We start from the raw sequence: 16,389 nt of genomic DNA on the forward strand, positions 1-16,389 counted from the left end.
TCGTGAGCACCACGTGAATTTCGGACCTCACGTGCGGCTTGAGGAATGCATACACCTGGTCTAGTGCAGTGGTTCTCAAAGTGTGGTCCGTGTACCACTAGTGGTCCGTAGGCATAAGTCAGGTGGTCCGCGGCTGACAATCGTCATATGTCAGCAAAGTGATGTTTAAAGTGATGCATTCCTCACATTAACATTTTAATTACAAAGAACGAGGTACATAGTTTTATGTCCTTTTACAAAAGGACATTTAGTTTTGAATTGTAATCAGACAAATGCTGCAATTTAAATTTGAAATTCATAGTACAGAGTGATTTTTAGGCCTTGGTGGTCCGCCATAGTTTTTACTTAAATAAGATGGCCCGCGGTCCGAAAAACTTTGAGAACCACTGGTCTAGTGGACTGGGGGTGAAGATTTAAGCCAGACGGTAGCGGGAGTTGGGAGAGAGCCATCCAGTAATCGAGAGGCTGATTGATACAGCGGCGGTTGTTAATTGTGGTATTGTAGATTGGAGTGGATTTATGACAGACTCGCTGTTGCTGTTGTTTCTGTGGAGCCGCTGTTGCTGTGTTTGGGACTGCAACTTCAGTAGAACTGCTGCTGAAGGTTCCTCGCCGAATCTGCTACTGGGAGCAGGGCCGTGCTTAGGGGCAGGCGGACGAGGCATCTGCCTAGGGCCCCGCGCTTCAAGGGGCCCCGCGCTTTTGATTGATATGGTAACTAGGCATATGGAAAACCGTGTGATCGTGGCGTGAGGGCCCCGCACATGCCCTTTGCCTCGGGCCCCACGGGGGCTAAGAAAGGGCCTGACTGGGAGCGGTGGACATCGCCGAGCTGACGAGAAGTTCCAGAGAAGAACAACCCGAGCCGACGACAAGAGGCGGGCAGCATCCCATCACAGCTGGAGAGTGTTGAGCAAGTGGGCTCCACTCTCGTACCTGACAACGACGACGACACGCCGACCGCGTGGAGGGCCGTCGCTGTCGTCTTTAAATTCGTGCAGTGGAGTGTCGAGGACACTGACGATTTGATTGTCCGCTGGTGCCGACAACGCAAAGTAAGACTTTTGCCTTTAGAGTTTACCTGTAGAGAGAGGGGGGAAGGTCGTACCCCCCATTGTTTATCTCCACCGTCAACGTTAGAGGGAGAATAAGACGGTTTACACGGACTGTGTGTATGTGTTTGATGAACATTAATGAGTACACGGACATTGCTGGTGGCTAGCAAAGTGCTCGGAGAGACGTATCGTTAGGAGTGTATTGAAACGGACATGTGTATGTCGTCTTGGTGACATTAAGAGAACGATTGTAGACCAGCCTGCTGCCTGCGCGCGGTCGTAGTTTCTGGGTTGAATAATATATGATGCATGCCTTGTGATTTAGAACAGACAAGAGTGATAACTTGTGCGGTATGGTTTAAATTGATTTGTTTGAAAGTCTTGTATCAATTTGTGGGGGGTTTTTTGGGGTTTTTTTGGGGTTTTTTTTTTTTTTTGTTTTTTTTTTGAATTTTTCTTTTTGGTGTATAATAAATAACAGAACGTCTCAATCTGAAGTGATCTCTTGTCGTTCTGCGTAAAGAATGCGCAAAGTCCGACTGCCGGTCGTGACAGCTGAGTATTTCATTACCTACTCCATCCGTGACGAATACCTTGGTGTTGGTTTCTGTAACAGGCTTTTATTACATGGTGGGATTGTTACTCTGCCACAACCTACTTTACCTCTGGGTGAGGGGTGTCCACCTTAATCACCTTTTCCGACATGCCTGGGTGGATGGCAGGGACCCTATTCCTGCTGTAGCCCGACGAACCCTCGCTAAAGGCCAACACCTTACCTTAGCACCAAACCAGTCCATTCCTCTTTGGCGTTTCAGGGAAGAGGACGGAAGTTCCCAAGCAGAATTTTCCACTAAAAGTTCTAACTCTCGTTAGTCAGGTGCGTCGTCTTATCTTTAACTCGCGTTGTGTTCTTTATTTTTTTATTCCTATCCACCACGCACCCGCACTCAGCGGACCTTGGAGTCCACAAAAGACTGCTTTAATTGCTCAGACTAAAGTGTCTCTTCTACCGGTGCATCAATTCCACGGATCTTCACGTGTCTTCTCTCTGCTGCTGTGGCACCACTACATGGACAGTGCAAATCTCTCTCGAGCTAGTGATACTCGTTCACCTCATTTACACGACGAGGACACAGGTACGACACACTAACATTCGTTGGCACTGGGACGCTCACACAGGTAAATAGGTTTACAATTACAATTCTTTATTTACGAGAGGTAAAATAAGAAAGAAAATGCTTTTTTCTATTTAGCCACGCTCTTTACAGGGAAGAAAATTAACTATATAAATGAAGTAATTATGAATTATAGAAAAATTGTAGTAAACATAAAGAAAAGTGATGGTTAAGAGAAATATGTTTATATTTACAAGGTTTGCCACTGTCCTTTACATCATGCTACCCCAAAACTCCTGGTAGCAATCTTCTGGCAAAGTGTCTTTGTCTTTCTTCAATCTTGTGTTGATCTTCGAGTTGAAGACATCTTTTATCTGGGATGATGCTACAACGTGTCTGTGGAGGATCACCTTGTTTCTCAATGTCCACATTGCCTGTCTGTATTCTGTGAGGACGATGGTTGCTGCTGTTTGAGATGTTGTTGATAGGGTGGATGGGAGGGTGTTGAAGAGTATGCAGTCTAGTGTGAGGGTCGTGTTTGCGAGCTTGTTCATCAGTGTGGACAGCTGCTTGTGTGTTTGCTGTATGTGTGTGCAGTGGAGAAGGATGTGCTCTGTTGTATTGCTGTCGTTGAGGCAGAAGGCGCACATCTTTTGTTTGGTTATACCTCTGCAGTATCGGGTGTATGCCATTGGGAGGATGTCGTGTGATATTTTGAAGGACTTGTCTAAGGTGCTTGGGTCCACGTATTTGTTGCTGAGTTGTTTTAAGGTGTTTGCAAGATTTATTCTTGAGAAGGCCTGGAGTACTCTTGGGGGTATAGTGCGTTTGGTTACAAGTGTTTGATATAGGGTTTCTGTTTTCGTGTCAGAGTTCAGTGTGAAACTGGGATCTGCCGCGAAAATGTTGTTGAGGGTTGTGCGGCAAGACTGGTAGAAAGAGGGGTACGTCGTCGGTGCTGTGTGGGTGGTTGTTGTTGGTTGTTGGTGAAGGGGTAGTTGCTGAACCTCCTCCTCACGCCGAAGTGCGTCCAGTCCTGAGTTTCCCAATAGTCCTGTCACCTGGGCCAAGGTGTGGCTTTCCGTCTTGGAGGGGATGTTCAGCAAGCCTATCCTCCTTGTCGGGGGTGCAGGTAAAGGATCTTTCGTTTAACTGGTTCGTGTCCATCGTTCCAGAGAAATCGGAAGATACCTCTTTCTATTTGTGTGATGTAGTGCGCTGGTATTGGTAGTACTGATGTTAGGTACCATAGTTTGGACAGGACTGTGGTGTTTATGATGCTGGCTTTGTCGTATAGTGAGATGCGGCGGAGTCTGGAAAGACTTAGTGTTGTGGTTACGTGTGTCACAAACACCGCCTTAAGCAGCTCAGAAAGAGGAAACATCTGCCTGCGATCGTCATCATCCTTATATGTCCGATCGATGGACACCACCGCGCCAGTGTTACACCTGTGGAAGACTCGGACACATAGACAAGGAGTGTCCAAACCATAAATACAGATATACAACGAGTGGGGATGAAAAAAAAGACAGCAAAGCCACTCATAATGTAAATCTTGAGGTCATTAAGATTCAACGTGAGTTGTCACAACCAAAACAACCGCCATTTCAGGGAGAATCCACTTTTCAGGAGGTTCAGAATGAACTGAATTGCAAAATCAATGACCTACAGAAAGCCGTAGCAGAAATCAGAGACTTGAAGGAACGCGAGGGAAGTATTACACCCAATATACGATAATCTTACTTCAGAATCTGGTTCACGTATATTGTCGTACATTGACAAATAAATCCACATTGGTATGTATGAGATAATAGACGTAAACCTAAATCCATTCCTTTTAAAATATAAAATATTTCGAAAATTCCAAATAAAAACATTTTACAAAGTACATTTTCTACCACCAAACATAAGTAGGCGTTACAGTTAATAGTCTTTTACCACATGATAAAACTTATTTTTGAAATAATTATTTATAACAAAGTCAAACACTTTATGTACATAAAAGATAATTAGAAAAATGTGACGACAAAAATCAATCCATGAGAGGTGGAATCCTTGTAGAAAAAAAATTACAACGTATTTACATATTTTGATTTTTGCTTTGTATGTAGAACATATAGATGAAATCTTAAAGCTTTCATCAAAGGCGAAGAACTGGTGTGACCAGGTACCTTCACTTGTCGCAGCTGCACGCGGGAAGGGGGAACAGAGGAGGGGGAGGAAAACAGACGGGGGAGGGATGCGACACGATCACTTGCCTGCGAAGTCGAGCGCTGCTGTAGAGAATAATCTCGACGTAGGCGTTATTATCACCCCCCAGAGGTAATGCCCTGTCTCAACTTTCGTCTATTTAGGATCACACTACATGTCTCCCACTTGTTCGCCTCACTACCCGAAAGGGTTCCATGAAATGGCCACCGCTCTTGCAGGATGTGGAGCGTTACATTACCTTCGACATCCGTGACGAATACTCTGGCGTTGGTTTCTGTAACAGGCTTTTGTTACATGGTGGGATTGTTAGTCCTACCACAACAACTTTACTTCTATGTGAGCTGTGCTCCTTAATCGCCTCTTACGACATGCCTGGCTGGATGGCAGGGATCCTATTCTTACTGTAGCCGGAACTAATCATCGCTAAAGGCCAGCAGCTTACTTTAGCGCCAATCAGTCCATTCCTCTGTGGCGTTCCAGGAAAGAGGACGGAAGTTCCCAAGGAGCATTTTCTACTAAAAGTTCTAGCTCTCGTTAGTCGGGTGCGTTGTCTTATCTTTACCTCGCGTTGTGTTCTTTATTTTTTTATTCCTATCCACCACGCACCCGCATTCAGCGGACCTTGAAGTCCACAAAAGACCTGCTTTACTTGCTCAGACTAAAGTGTCTCTTCTATCGGTGCATCAGTTCCACGGATCTTCACGTGTCTTCTCTCTGCTGCTGTGTCACCACTACATGACAACACAAATCTCTCTCTCTCTAGTGATACTCGTTCACCTCATTCACGCGACGAGGACACAGGTACGACACACTAACATTCGTTGGCACTGACACGCTCACACAGGTAAATCGGTTCAAGGACATAGATTTATTTACATAATGTACACATACTATTATTTATATATTCTAACCTACCTAATTAAAGCCTAACACCTAACTCCCCGGGGTGGAGAAAGAACCAGAGACGTTTAAAAACCTGGGCAGCCAACTCATGTGTGGTAACAGATCTCTTGTGTCGCGCATGCGCTGGACCAAGCTGGTCATTCCCCTTTTCCGGTTTCGCTTTTCGCAGTGTATCGCAGAGCTACTGTCGTTATTATTTTCAGATGCCAGGCTATAACTGTGCGATTGCAGGATGCCCTGAAAAGGTCGACGCAAAGGTTTATCATTTTTCCCCATAAGAAGAGTAGATAATAAAGACTGGGAAAAAGCTCTTGAGAGAACTGTGAACCGTTGTGATTCTGATTCACAATAGTACTTCTTACTTGCTCAGCTCCCTGGGGTGGGGAAAGAGACTGCGTGACATGAGCCGCTATTTCCAGCGGTCCAGATGCCTTCCGCACAGTGGTACCAGAGTGGTACTTCTCACTAACTCAGTCTCAAAGCTTCACTGTCATACCAAGCAGTACCAGTTCCCCGTCCGGGAGAAAGGTGCCAGCACTGATTTTTGCCCGCTATTTGTACCGGACATTTTGGATGCTACGTCACCCGCTGTTGCCGTCCGTCTCGCGCGACCAAGCGTAGGGTGGAAGGGTATGCGGGGTGGAGGGAACGAGCACTGTCAGCAGAACCCGCTGACCTAACAAGCGCTCCCGCTACACTTACAATGCTCGCTAGGCAAACATGCCCCAGGGTAGCTGAGTAAAATCGAATGGTTAAAACTATTATATAATAAGTATTCTAAAAGTTATAGCTCCTTATTGAAAGGTGTTTCAACTACACATGCTAGTTGAGAAAGCGACCGAAGTTAAGATTTCAGTTTGCTTCTTTTTTATTTTTAAGAAACTTTTTAAAAAAAAAAAACTTTATTACATAATTGCTCACTCTTCTTCTTAATTGAAGCAATGTGCTTAATAGTGTCAATTAATTGATTTCTAAATTATATTTTTTTGGAAGTATATTTATTTCCCAGTGGTATGCCGAATTTTTCATCAACATATCTTGACTTTTAAATTGAATGATTTTTTTTAATATCATAAACTTTTTGTGACAACTTATTTCTTGCTGATCATAAAACGAATTCCTACATTTGTGTGTAATATCATCATCACTCATTCACTTACAACTGCACTCATTCACCTTTTCGTAAGTAAATCATTAATTTTGTAGTTTATAATATATGCAGTTCGCAATATTCCAACCACTCATATCTTGTATAGTTTGTATGGAGATGAAAAGATAATACATGTAATGGGGTGCAAAGAAATTAGCATAAATCAATTAAGTGTTATTTATAACTGAGTAGTCAGATTTTTTAAATGGGAAAGATCAAGAAGGTCTTTTTTAAACTGTTGAACTAATTAATATGTTTCATATTTCTTCAGACAAGATAATCCTTCTTTGGAAAGGGACATGGCTGAGAAAACCTCATTCTGTCTCCCAATAATGCACCGTTGACTTATATTCTAGACTTGTTAATATAGTTGATAGTATAACATGAACTTCATTATCAATATTATTATTTGTCTACTTAAACTGCCATTACTGATAACAGGTGACATGTCATAACAAAAACAAAAAAAACAAAAAGAGAGAGTTCCTGTCATCGTGTGCTTTGCTGAGCACATAAACTACATTAAAAATGTCATCAGCTTCACAGAGTGATGTTATAGTAAGTATTGCTGTTAAGAATTTCTCCAGTTTCTAATAAGATTAAAATCTTTCTGTGAATACATTCTATCAGTTCCTCGTTATTTCAGAAGAAAACTAATTACAGGCTGTCCTCGGGTTACGATGTTTCGTGGTTACATCTCCCATTGACTGTATAAAGTCTTGTTTCGACTTCCGTGGTTTTGCGAATGGAATGGAACAACGTCGTAAGTCGAGGACCGCCTGTGTTTGTGTTAACATTTTTTGATTTGTTATTGAAATTTTGTTCTATTATAAAGTTCTTTTTAATAGTTTAAAGTTGTATTAATTTAAGGACGATTTCATGGATACTGTATGCTTGACCTTTTTTTAACTTAAAAATTGAGAAAATTTTTTAATAGCTTTTGAAGAAAATCTTCATTAATGATGTGGTTTCCTATGAAACTTAAAGGAAAGCAAATAACTGAATGGGAAGTGTACTGATGTTAGGGACTGAACAACACACACATATTAGCAGATTCGATACCTGTGATGTACAGCATGCTTACTCCACTTGACCCAAATGCTAAATGGATACCTGACCCCTGCGCAGTTGTTTTATATATATATAGCCTTCTATAGGGTTAAGGAATGGCAAGCAGCAAAAGAGAAAAAAAATATATAGGCATCACCCTAACATAAGCTGGCTCTGAGGTAAGCATGGTCTCTAACACCTCATTCTACATGAAAGGTCACATGACTACCTCTTACTTTATCTTCTCTTATTCCTTGTAGTCGGACTAACCCTCGCTAAAGGCCAACACATAAACTTAGCGCCAAATCAGTCCGTTCCTCTTCGTTGTTCCAGGGAAGAGAATGGAAGTTACAAAGGAGGATTTTCCACAAAAAAATTCTAGCTTTCGTTAGTTGGGTGCGTCGTCTAATCTTTACCTCTCGTTGTGGGTTTTTTTTTTTTTTTTTTGTGAATACCTATCCACCACGTACCCGTACTCAGCGGACCTTGTAGTCCACAAAAGACCTGCTTTACTTGCTCATACTAAAGTGTCTCATTATTGGTACATCAGTTCCACGGATCTTCACGTGTCTTCTCTCTGCTGCTGTGTCACCACTACATGGACAGTGCAAATCTCACTCACTCATTTACACCACGAGGACACAGGTACGACACACTAGCATTCGTTGGCACTGACACTCTCACACAGGTAAATAGGTCCAAAGACATATTTATTTACATAATGTACACATATATCTACTGTATCTATCCTAACCTACCTACCTAGCCTATCAAAATCTAGCACCTAGCTCCAAGGGGAAGAGGCTGAGTGACACGAGCCTCTATTCCAGCGGACCAGATGCCTTGCGGCACAAAGGTACTTCTCGCTAGCTCAGTCCACGAACTAATATCCTGGACTACTGGCAGACGAATTTTTTCCAGTTAACTGCTAAAACGAGGCATTAGACGACTTAGCTTCCGGTTTATTCACATTCTTTGTTACGGCTCGCCGAGACTAACAGAGGATCACTTCGCAAAACGCCAAGAGCATGCAGCATACATCTCGCCATACAGACATCACTCCATCTCAGTCTCAAAACTTTACTGGCATACCAAGCAGGACCTGTTCCAGCGCCGGGAAAACAGGTGCGAGTGCTGCATCTCGCCCGCTATTTGTACTGGACGGTGCACCGGTGGACAGTTTGCGTCTACGTCACCCGCTGTTGCTGTCCGTCTCGTGCGACCACGCGTGGGGTGGAAGGGGATGCGGGGTGGAGGTAACAAGCATTGTCAGCAGTACCCGCTGACCTAACAAGCGCTCCCGCTACATTCCTACTAGTGTATGTCATTTTTGTCTGTAGACAGTAAATGAAGAGGAAACGGAGAGTGGCAAGCAGGATGAGGATGGTGTATTTAACCGTGCTTCACTAATGAGACAAGACAGTGTTGACACGGAGAAACCTCAGCTTCGGTTCATGTATAAAACAGATGCACTCAGTGTAAGTACCACTATACCTTAAAATCACTGTAAAGAGAGAGCTATACACTTTAATGAGTTAATATTCAGAACTTTAAGTCCAGTTCTGAAGATGGTAAAGGGACTATAACTTCTTGCAGAACACTAGACATAACACAGCATTTAGTGTGAAAGGTTTACATACCACAGAGTTTGATGGATTCAGGCATAGATGCTGTAAATCAGGGATGCACAACCTACGGCCCGCGGGCCATATCCGGCCCGCGACGGGGTGCCATCCGGCCCGCGAAACTTCTGCCCACAGTGCAGGAAATCGACATGTTAGTAATAAAAAAAAGACCTTAAAAAAACGAAAAAAAGGAAGAAGTATTTATCCCTACGTAGGGGCGTCTCTCAATCTTTTTTTCGATGGACGAACATTTCGATTCAGTGCTCCGACTTGGTGTCTCTACGATGCAGCCGGACATTCAGAGGTTGGTTTCGGGAAAACAACTTCAAATATCCCACTAATTACCACATAATTAATGGTAAGTACAACTTGTTTCTGATAAAAAATGGTATCTGCTCTATTTTTTTTTTCCTTTTGTATTTTTGCGGCGAAGTGGCCCGCGACACGGCTGTCCGAAATGGATATGGCCCGCAGGCCGAAAAAGGTTGGGCATCACTGCTGTAAATCTTAAGAGCTTTCTCCGACTGAATTCTCAGCAGTGAAGAACAAACCAGAAAAGGGGTTAAAAAATAGAGGTTATTCTTTTGTTATACATGTACATTTTAGAGTATATCAGCTTTACATGGACCATATAACTGTGTAAGCCTAAACAGAACTAGTTTAATAGTGCTTTGAAAGAATAATTGTGTCTTGGATTTGTGTCATTCACCTAAAGATTATTTTAGGAACACTGATGATTATGATTCATTCAAGTGTTTTTTCCCAGGAAAGTGACAAAGACTGGTTTATGAACAAGATTAAAAGATTGGAACAAAATTCAGGAGCTGATGAACCTGATACTCCTGTCACGTAAGAATTTATTTTTAATTGGCTTTCTATCCATTTTCTAGTCATGCTGGAAGGTTGTCGATGATGAGGCAAAATGATATAAGCACAGCTGATTCCAATACCTTTTTTGTTTCTCTCCTTTATGACTGTGGCTGCAACATATGGGAGCAGTCATTGAACTTGCATTATTTGCCTGATGATAAAACAGATTACATAGTTCTAATCACAAGAATTCATTCACTTTTATTCATGTCTACCATTAAAAATAACAGCAATAACAATGACCGTTATATACCATTTTTCAAAACAATTTTGTTCAGAGCACTTCGCCAATATAAGAAAGAACTCACAGACCTATTCTTACATAAACTTATGTTCAAATATACACAAACACATATAACAGACTTACCTGCAGAGTAAATACACACATGGCACAAGTACACGGTCAAACATGGTTAGGGTTAAGACTGATCTTGAAAAAAGTCTTATTACTCTGCTGTGGAGGCTCCAGAGCTTTTTGAAAGTCTAGTAGCATAGTAGTGCGCTATGGTTACTGGTTCAATCTCCACTAGGGCTTGTGGCTTGAAGACCCCCTAGCACACTCAGCAACTTTATCAGGGAAGGTAAAAGAAGTAAAACTGGAGGCTTGGGCTTTGCCTGCTTTTATACCATGCCCTACACATTGTAAATCTCTTAAATTCACTGGGTTTTTAGTCTTTTCGCCTTCATTTAATGCATTTTTTGATAAGTTTTTAGATTTTCAATGCTGCAATGAACACTTGAAACTTTACAGTCAGCATTAGAAAGTTTTTAAATTGATAAAAATATTAAAATAACGATACTCTCAGTCCTTGTTACTTGGATCCTTTTTTTACATTGTTTATATTTGTCTTCTATTCCCCATTAGTTCTGTTAATTCTCCTTCCATCATTTATGTGTTGTTTGCTTGTTCTTCTGTCCCTCATATGTTGCCCATGTCTTGTTTGCATTCTTAAGCGCTAAGAGCATCTTTCTTATGAATGTACTGTATGAACTTTGCATTTATTATTATTGTGCTGAATTACATCCAATACAGTGTCATGGACAAAGTAAAATAAGTACAGGTAGTCCTCGACTTACAACGTTGATACGTTCTTAACACGGCGTCGTAAACCGAATTTCGACGTAAGTCGGATCAAACGTTCATACAGTACTGTACCATAATAACAGTACAGTACTGCAAACACTTAGCCTATCCAAACACCTATCCTAAAACAGCAACCTACATAATTATCAATAAACATAAGTACAGTAAAATATTGTGCAGTACAGTTCGCTTTGTTATCACTGTCACTTTCATAGGAGCAGATCCTGTCACGTGTTCAAGGATGCGATCTTTATCTTGATAATCGTAGCTACAGTCGAACGACTAAGTCCTAATGACCTGACAATTTTTGTTGCTGTTTCACCCTTCTCAGATTGCCTTATGATATTAAAGTGTGCGTGTGGATGGATGTGTTTGGGTGTACCAAACAGAGCAGTGTAAATACTACAGCAGCTTATTACAAACAAAAGCAAATATTTTAATAGAAACTCTCCCTGTACATCATCCGGAGTTTATAAACTACGGGCGCGGGGGGGAGGTGGGGAGCGGACTGCCGAGTGATTACAGTGATTTCGTCTCAACTGAAAGGCGCGCTGTTCGATACCCAGGTATTTTCCCCGAGTCGACCTAACTGGCGGAGTGTTTACCAGATTTCAAAAAAGAAAACTGAAGATAACGCAGCGAAGGAGAGGAGATGGGCACCTCCCTCGTGCTTGCATACATAAATTAAAAAAAAGTTCGGCTTTATTCTGAATTATTAAATGTTATTCCTGCACACATTTAAAAAAAGGAAAAAGGCGCAATTAGATATAGAAATAGATAGGTACCTCTGGGCAAGTCTGTGCTCAAAGTCGTGTAGGTATGAGTAGGAGTGTGTTTGTGAGTGTGCAGGAACTTATTATTATTTTCACATAGGGATACTAGTTCATTCTTGGGAAACGTAACGTTTAATAGTTTTTTAGAAACGTAAAAGTTTAATATCGCCATACATGAATAAAGACTATTTTAAAAAGACAAACAATTGGTTTTTACAATTTGATCAGCATTGATTATAAAGAACAATCTGAATGAAAAACCTGGTTTAAGTTTGCTATTGTTTGAGAGTTGATAAACCGGCATTTTTGGCAGCTACCTCTGAGGTAAACTTACTTCCGTTTTATACCTTCTGGTAACACGTTTGTGACTTCAGTCTGTCTTCAGTCACAGTTCTCTGGCTGTCTGTATGAAGTTGAACTTCATGTTTTCAGTAGCGTGCATATGTTTTCTGTGTATATCTGATTGTGTGCGTAGGTGTGTGTGTCTGAGTGTCCGCCCTTTTGTGTGTATGTGCTTTAACATGAGTCCATGTGTTTTGTAAGTGTGTGTCGTAGGCGTGTGTATATATATATATACTTTCTATGTATGTGTAGGTATTATGTGTAAGCGTATATTTGTGTGTTTGTGCTGCGACGGGGGCGCGCTTCTATTGCTTGCTAATGCAATCGGCCGGCGCTGGGCAAACACGTCTTTGCAACTGGGTCATGACACGGGGCCGCGCCAACGAAATTACCGCCATATGCCCACAATGTTTGTGTCCTAAAACTTCTCTGAGAACATTCAAGATACCTCTTAAGTTTAACAGTTGTCTTTGGAAAAGTCAGCTATCTCAGTTAAGCTTTTCACTTCTCTCAAAAAGAGTCTTTTCAGCCTTTGATGAAGTAGCTTTCATAATTTTTGATCAGTTAGGTTTGTTCCACAAGCACAGATTTATGAGGCTCAGGAAAAAATTAAGTAACTTGCCATTACCCATCTGTCCTGCCACTCAAACATCTGTTCCGAGTAAAAACTTTTAGTTGTGTTTTTTGGTTTTTTTTTGGGTGTGGGGAAGACCTTCGAATGCTGATAAAATATATTTATCACATAGTTTATATTCTGCTTCACAGTCACCAAGCGGCTTTATCAAGAAATTATGTAAAATTTAGGGATGAAAGTCAAGAGATCATTATTTCACTTTTTTATCAAAAGTTCGTGATGTGAAAAATGAAGAAATAATGTTAAGATAGTGTTCCTATCTTTCCTTGGGGAATTTCCTTGTGTGTGTATAATGTAGATCACAGAAGCAGTTTCCTCCACTTTGTAGTTATTCATAGGTTAGATGCTTTTCTCACATTACCACCAAGATTTTATTGTTGGTTGTTGCTGTTATTTCATGCTCACAAAAATATGTATTTTGGTTAGAGTGATTAGATTTTATAAACTGTTGATTCTTTGTATCTAATTATGGTACTCATCTGTTGAATAATTCAAACATTTTCCTTGTATTTACAGTTTGGACATGATAAGAGGTGAAAATAAAACAGGAGCCAAAGAACGAAAGAGGAACAGTAAAAGTATTGTAAAGATCAGAAAATTTATCAACGATAAAGTTGCTGAAAATTTCAAACTACTGTCCAAGCTTGTTGATGAACAAGGAGAACATTTCAAGCTTCTGTCTGTTGACAAAAACATTATGCTTAAAAGTTTTCATGTGATGGAGAAAGAAGCACAGGGTCTAAGGGATAAACTAGCAAAGTGTATTGAAGATAAAGCAGCTGCAGATCAGGAAGCTAGCCAAAAGGTAGAGTCACTAAAAAGTGAGGTGGAGAACCTGACAAGACAACTAAAGTCTACACAACAAGAAGCAGAGGAAGCCAAAATGCAGGCAAAAGTTTTGGCAGCAGAAAAAACAATGGCAGAAGAGCAGCGGGTGACAGCTGAGAGAAACATGGCAGAAAGAAGTGAGAGAGCTCTTCAGAAATATCTGCTAGAAGCCAAGGAAGAGATGATACGATGCCACCAGCAAATCTTAGAGGTTGTGCAGAAGTCTACCAACAATAGTTTTAGTCCTCAGTATGAGCAACAGTAGTAGCAGCAGCTGCTAAACTACATAGTAACAGCATTGGAGCTTTCAAGAACAGGAGTGGGGCCTTTAACATTGGTAACAGTACTGGAACCTTAAGCATCCTTAACAGCAGCTATTAGAAGTAACACTGTAGAGTGCTTGGATGACTTTTATCTAACCTGGAAAGTATGCTTCATTCTCATTCTCTCCCCCCCACCAACAAATCTGGAGCAGCAGTATCAGCATTGGTGTCTTCAGGAGCAGTAATACAGGTCTGGTTTGCATGTGAAGTCTTGAAAATAAGTTTTAAATTGCCTGTCTCAAGTTCATGTCAACTTCACTAAGTTTGGTCTCAATACATGACTTGCTACTTGAGACTGGTGACTTATTTTCAGGAACTCCTCAAATTCACACCAGCCAACAGTAATTTTGGGAAGAAAGTCCAACTTAATACATCACATACCACGCAGCCAGCTTTAGACAGTTAGAGGCTGCTCGGTCCATCTTGACTGTAGAGTGTTTGGATGATTTTTATCGAACCTGGAAAGTATGCTTCATTCTCATTCTCTCCTTCCACCCAATTGCAATCACTTCCAGCTAATGTGCTTTTGGAGCTCAAAGTGAAAGAATCATAAAATGGTTGCATTATTTCTGTGTCTCAAAAAGGATTTTAATCTCTTTGGTTATGGGTTACTATTACAAAGAAATGAACTAATCATTTAAATCAATATTTTTATGGAATTTTCTTTAAGTCGTCAGAACAGCAAATCATTTTGTTTTAACAATGTATACTATTTTGCATTCAAATTACTGATATATCACTAATCAGTACAATAATACCTTACTAATCACTGTCAGACCAATTGTAGATGATTATTGCTCAGGTCAATGTGGTGATTTGATTTCAGATCGGCAGTATCTTTATTAGCACACATGGTGTAATATTCATCAGGTTTATTGTCATCGACGGAAAAGAGCCGTCTTGCTCAACTTTTCAGTATTACTGCAATCTTCAGATCAGCAACACTTTAATAATAATTTGATTTTCATGTCTGTAATATCTTGAACATTTAGTTTAATAATATCTTCAGGCAGCTAGTATTGGTCATAGATCACAAATATCATTGCCATCATGGTCAGCATGGTTGGTTTATCAACGGTCGAGGTCAGTGTCCAGCACTTGGCTCTCCATGGGAGAGGTTCTAAAAGATGCTGATGAAGGTGGCTGATATCAGATCCTCTGCTGAGGCAGTGTAGTCCATAGGAATGGGAATCCCATGGGAAACGTCCCATGGGATGGGATGGGATGGGACAGCACACATTTGTATTTCCCATGGTAGTCGATACTTGATATTGTAAAATAAATTTACTCTGAAATTTGCTTTGTCAGACTTTTTAAGCACAGGAAAAATACTTTTTTATTCCAGTTTCATTATGCCATGACTTTGTTAACATGTGTGCAATGCGCAGTGTTGTCCATAGGAATGTTATTACCATGGGAAACGTCCCATGTGATGGGATGGGATGGGATGGGACAGACATAAATTGCCATTGGATGGGATGGGATAGAAAAATATGTCCCATGGACAACCCTGGAGATACGGAATCGTAAACGGGAGCCCTAGAAGACAAACTATAGTTAGAATCTTTGAAGATATTGATTATTTGTAACTTGTACTAATCTTTCTGTTTAATAATAATTTCTTTATTACACTACATCGCCTTGAGTTGATGATTGGGGACATACTCGGAGAACACGGAGTCAGATTGTATTATCTTTGCTAACAATTTAGTGTAAGCGATTCGCGTATATGGGCGAGTGGCGGATGTAAGAATGTAATCAGCCCCATGGTATCGGCTCGATTACTGCACCTCTGTCCGTTTCACTTACTCGTTCACGACAATGACATCACGCCTTTAAAAAATAAATAAGACCACTGCACTTATTATGCATGCAAACACTAGAACTCTTCGTTAAAATAACTGTCTAACCATACCCTGAAAGAGATTTGTGCCATAAATATTCAAGATTATATCTCCTGATAACTGAATGGTTGCATATTATGTACTACTTCACTTAAAGGACATTTTATTATGTGATATTTCTATGTTCTTGACATCAGTTTCATGACAATTTTACACGATATTTATATTTTTTGTTTATTATTATCAGTATCAGATGATGCTGATGAGCAAGATCTTGTAAAAGAAGATCTTGTGCTGTACAAAATGTTTTTGTCAAGGTAAACAAAAAGACACCGCATCACTCTCACGACGATTTTTGTTAAAAGGAAAACACGTACAGTTACCCTAAAGCTGGTCAGATGTGTAATCTTGCTCTACATGAGACCCGTGGTAACAAAAATGTAAGAGTTATTAGGTTCATGTCTGCCTTAAGCACCAAGCAAGACACGCGTTCAATACCAGCATGTGAACACTTTAATCAAGAATATGTTGATGAATAAAACACAAATATACATAAAGGTCAATATACGTCTGATACATTTA

General features: G+C 40.7%; 1 protein-coding gene across 3 annotated transcripts; it reads left to right on the forward strand.

Annotated features, from left to right (window-relative positions):
- Positions 1 to 1,845: 1,845 nt before the first annotated feature.
- On the forward strand, positions 1,846 to 15,257 carry LOC112569901. 3 transcript variants are annotated; one of them, XM_025247968.1, is made up of 5 exons: positions 1,846 to 2,234; positions 6,876 to 6,992; positions 8,825 to 8,962; positions 9,876 to 9,958; positions 13,329 to 15,257. In XM_025247968.1, the coding sequence occupies exons 2-5, from the start codon at positions 6,963 to 6,965 to the stop codon at positions 13,903 to 13,905; spliced, it is 828 nt and encodes a 275-aa protein (XP_025103753.1). In that variant the 5' UTR covers positions 1,846 to 2,234; positions 6,876 to 6,962; the 3' UTR covers positions 13,906 to 15,257. The 3 variants fall into 3 exon arrangements, with proteins under 3 accessions (XP_025103753.1, XP_025103754.1, XP_025103755.1); XM_025247969.1 differs by lacking the exon at positions 1,846 to 2,234 and adding an exon at positions 4,732 to 5,182; XM_025247970.1 differs by lacking the exon at positions 1,846 to 2,234 and adding an exon at positions 5,209 to 5,225.
- The last annotated feature ends 1,132 nt before the right edge of the window (positions 15,258 to 16,389 follow it).

Source organism: Pomacea canaliculata, linkage group LG8, assembly GCF_003073045.1.
Source record: "Pomacea canaliculata isolate SZHN2017 linkage group LG8, ASM307304v1, whole genome shotgun sequence".
Classification (NCBI taxonomy): domain Eukaryota; kingdom Metazoa; phylum Mollusca; class Gastropoda; order Architaenioglossa; family Ampullariidae; genus Pomacea; species Pomacea canaliculata.

Coding starts and splice junctions, on each gene's coding strand:
- LOC112569901 (XM_025247968.1), top strand. CDS start 6,963: ATGTCATCAGCTTCACAGAGTGATGTTATA. Junction 8,963..9,875: donor ATAAAACAGATGCACTCAGT/GTAAGTACCACT, acceptor GTTTTTTCCCAG/GAAAGTGACAAAGACTGGTT. Junction 9,959..13,328: donor GAACCTGATACTCCTGTCAC/GTAAGAATTTAT, acceptor TTGTATTTACAG/TTTGGACATGATAAGAGGTG.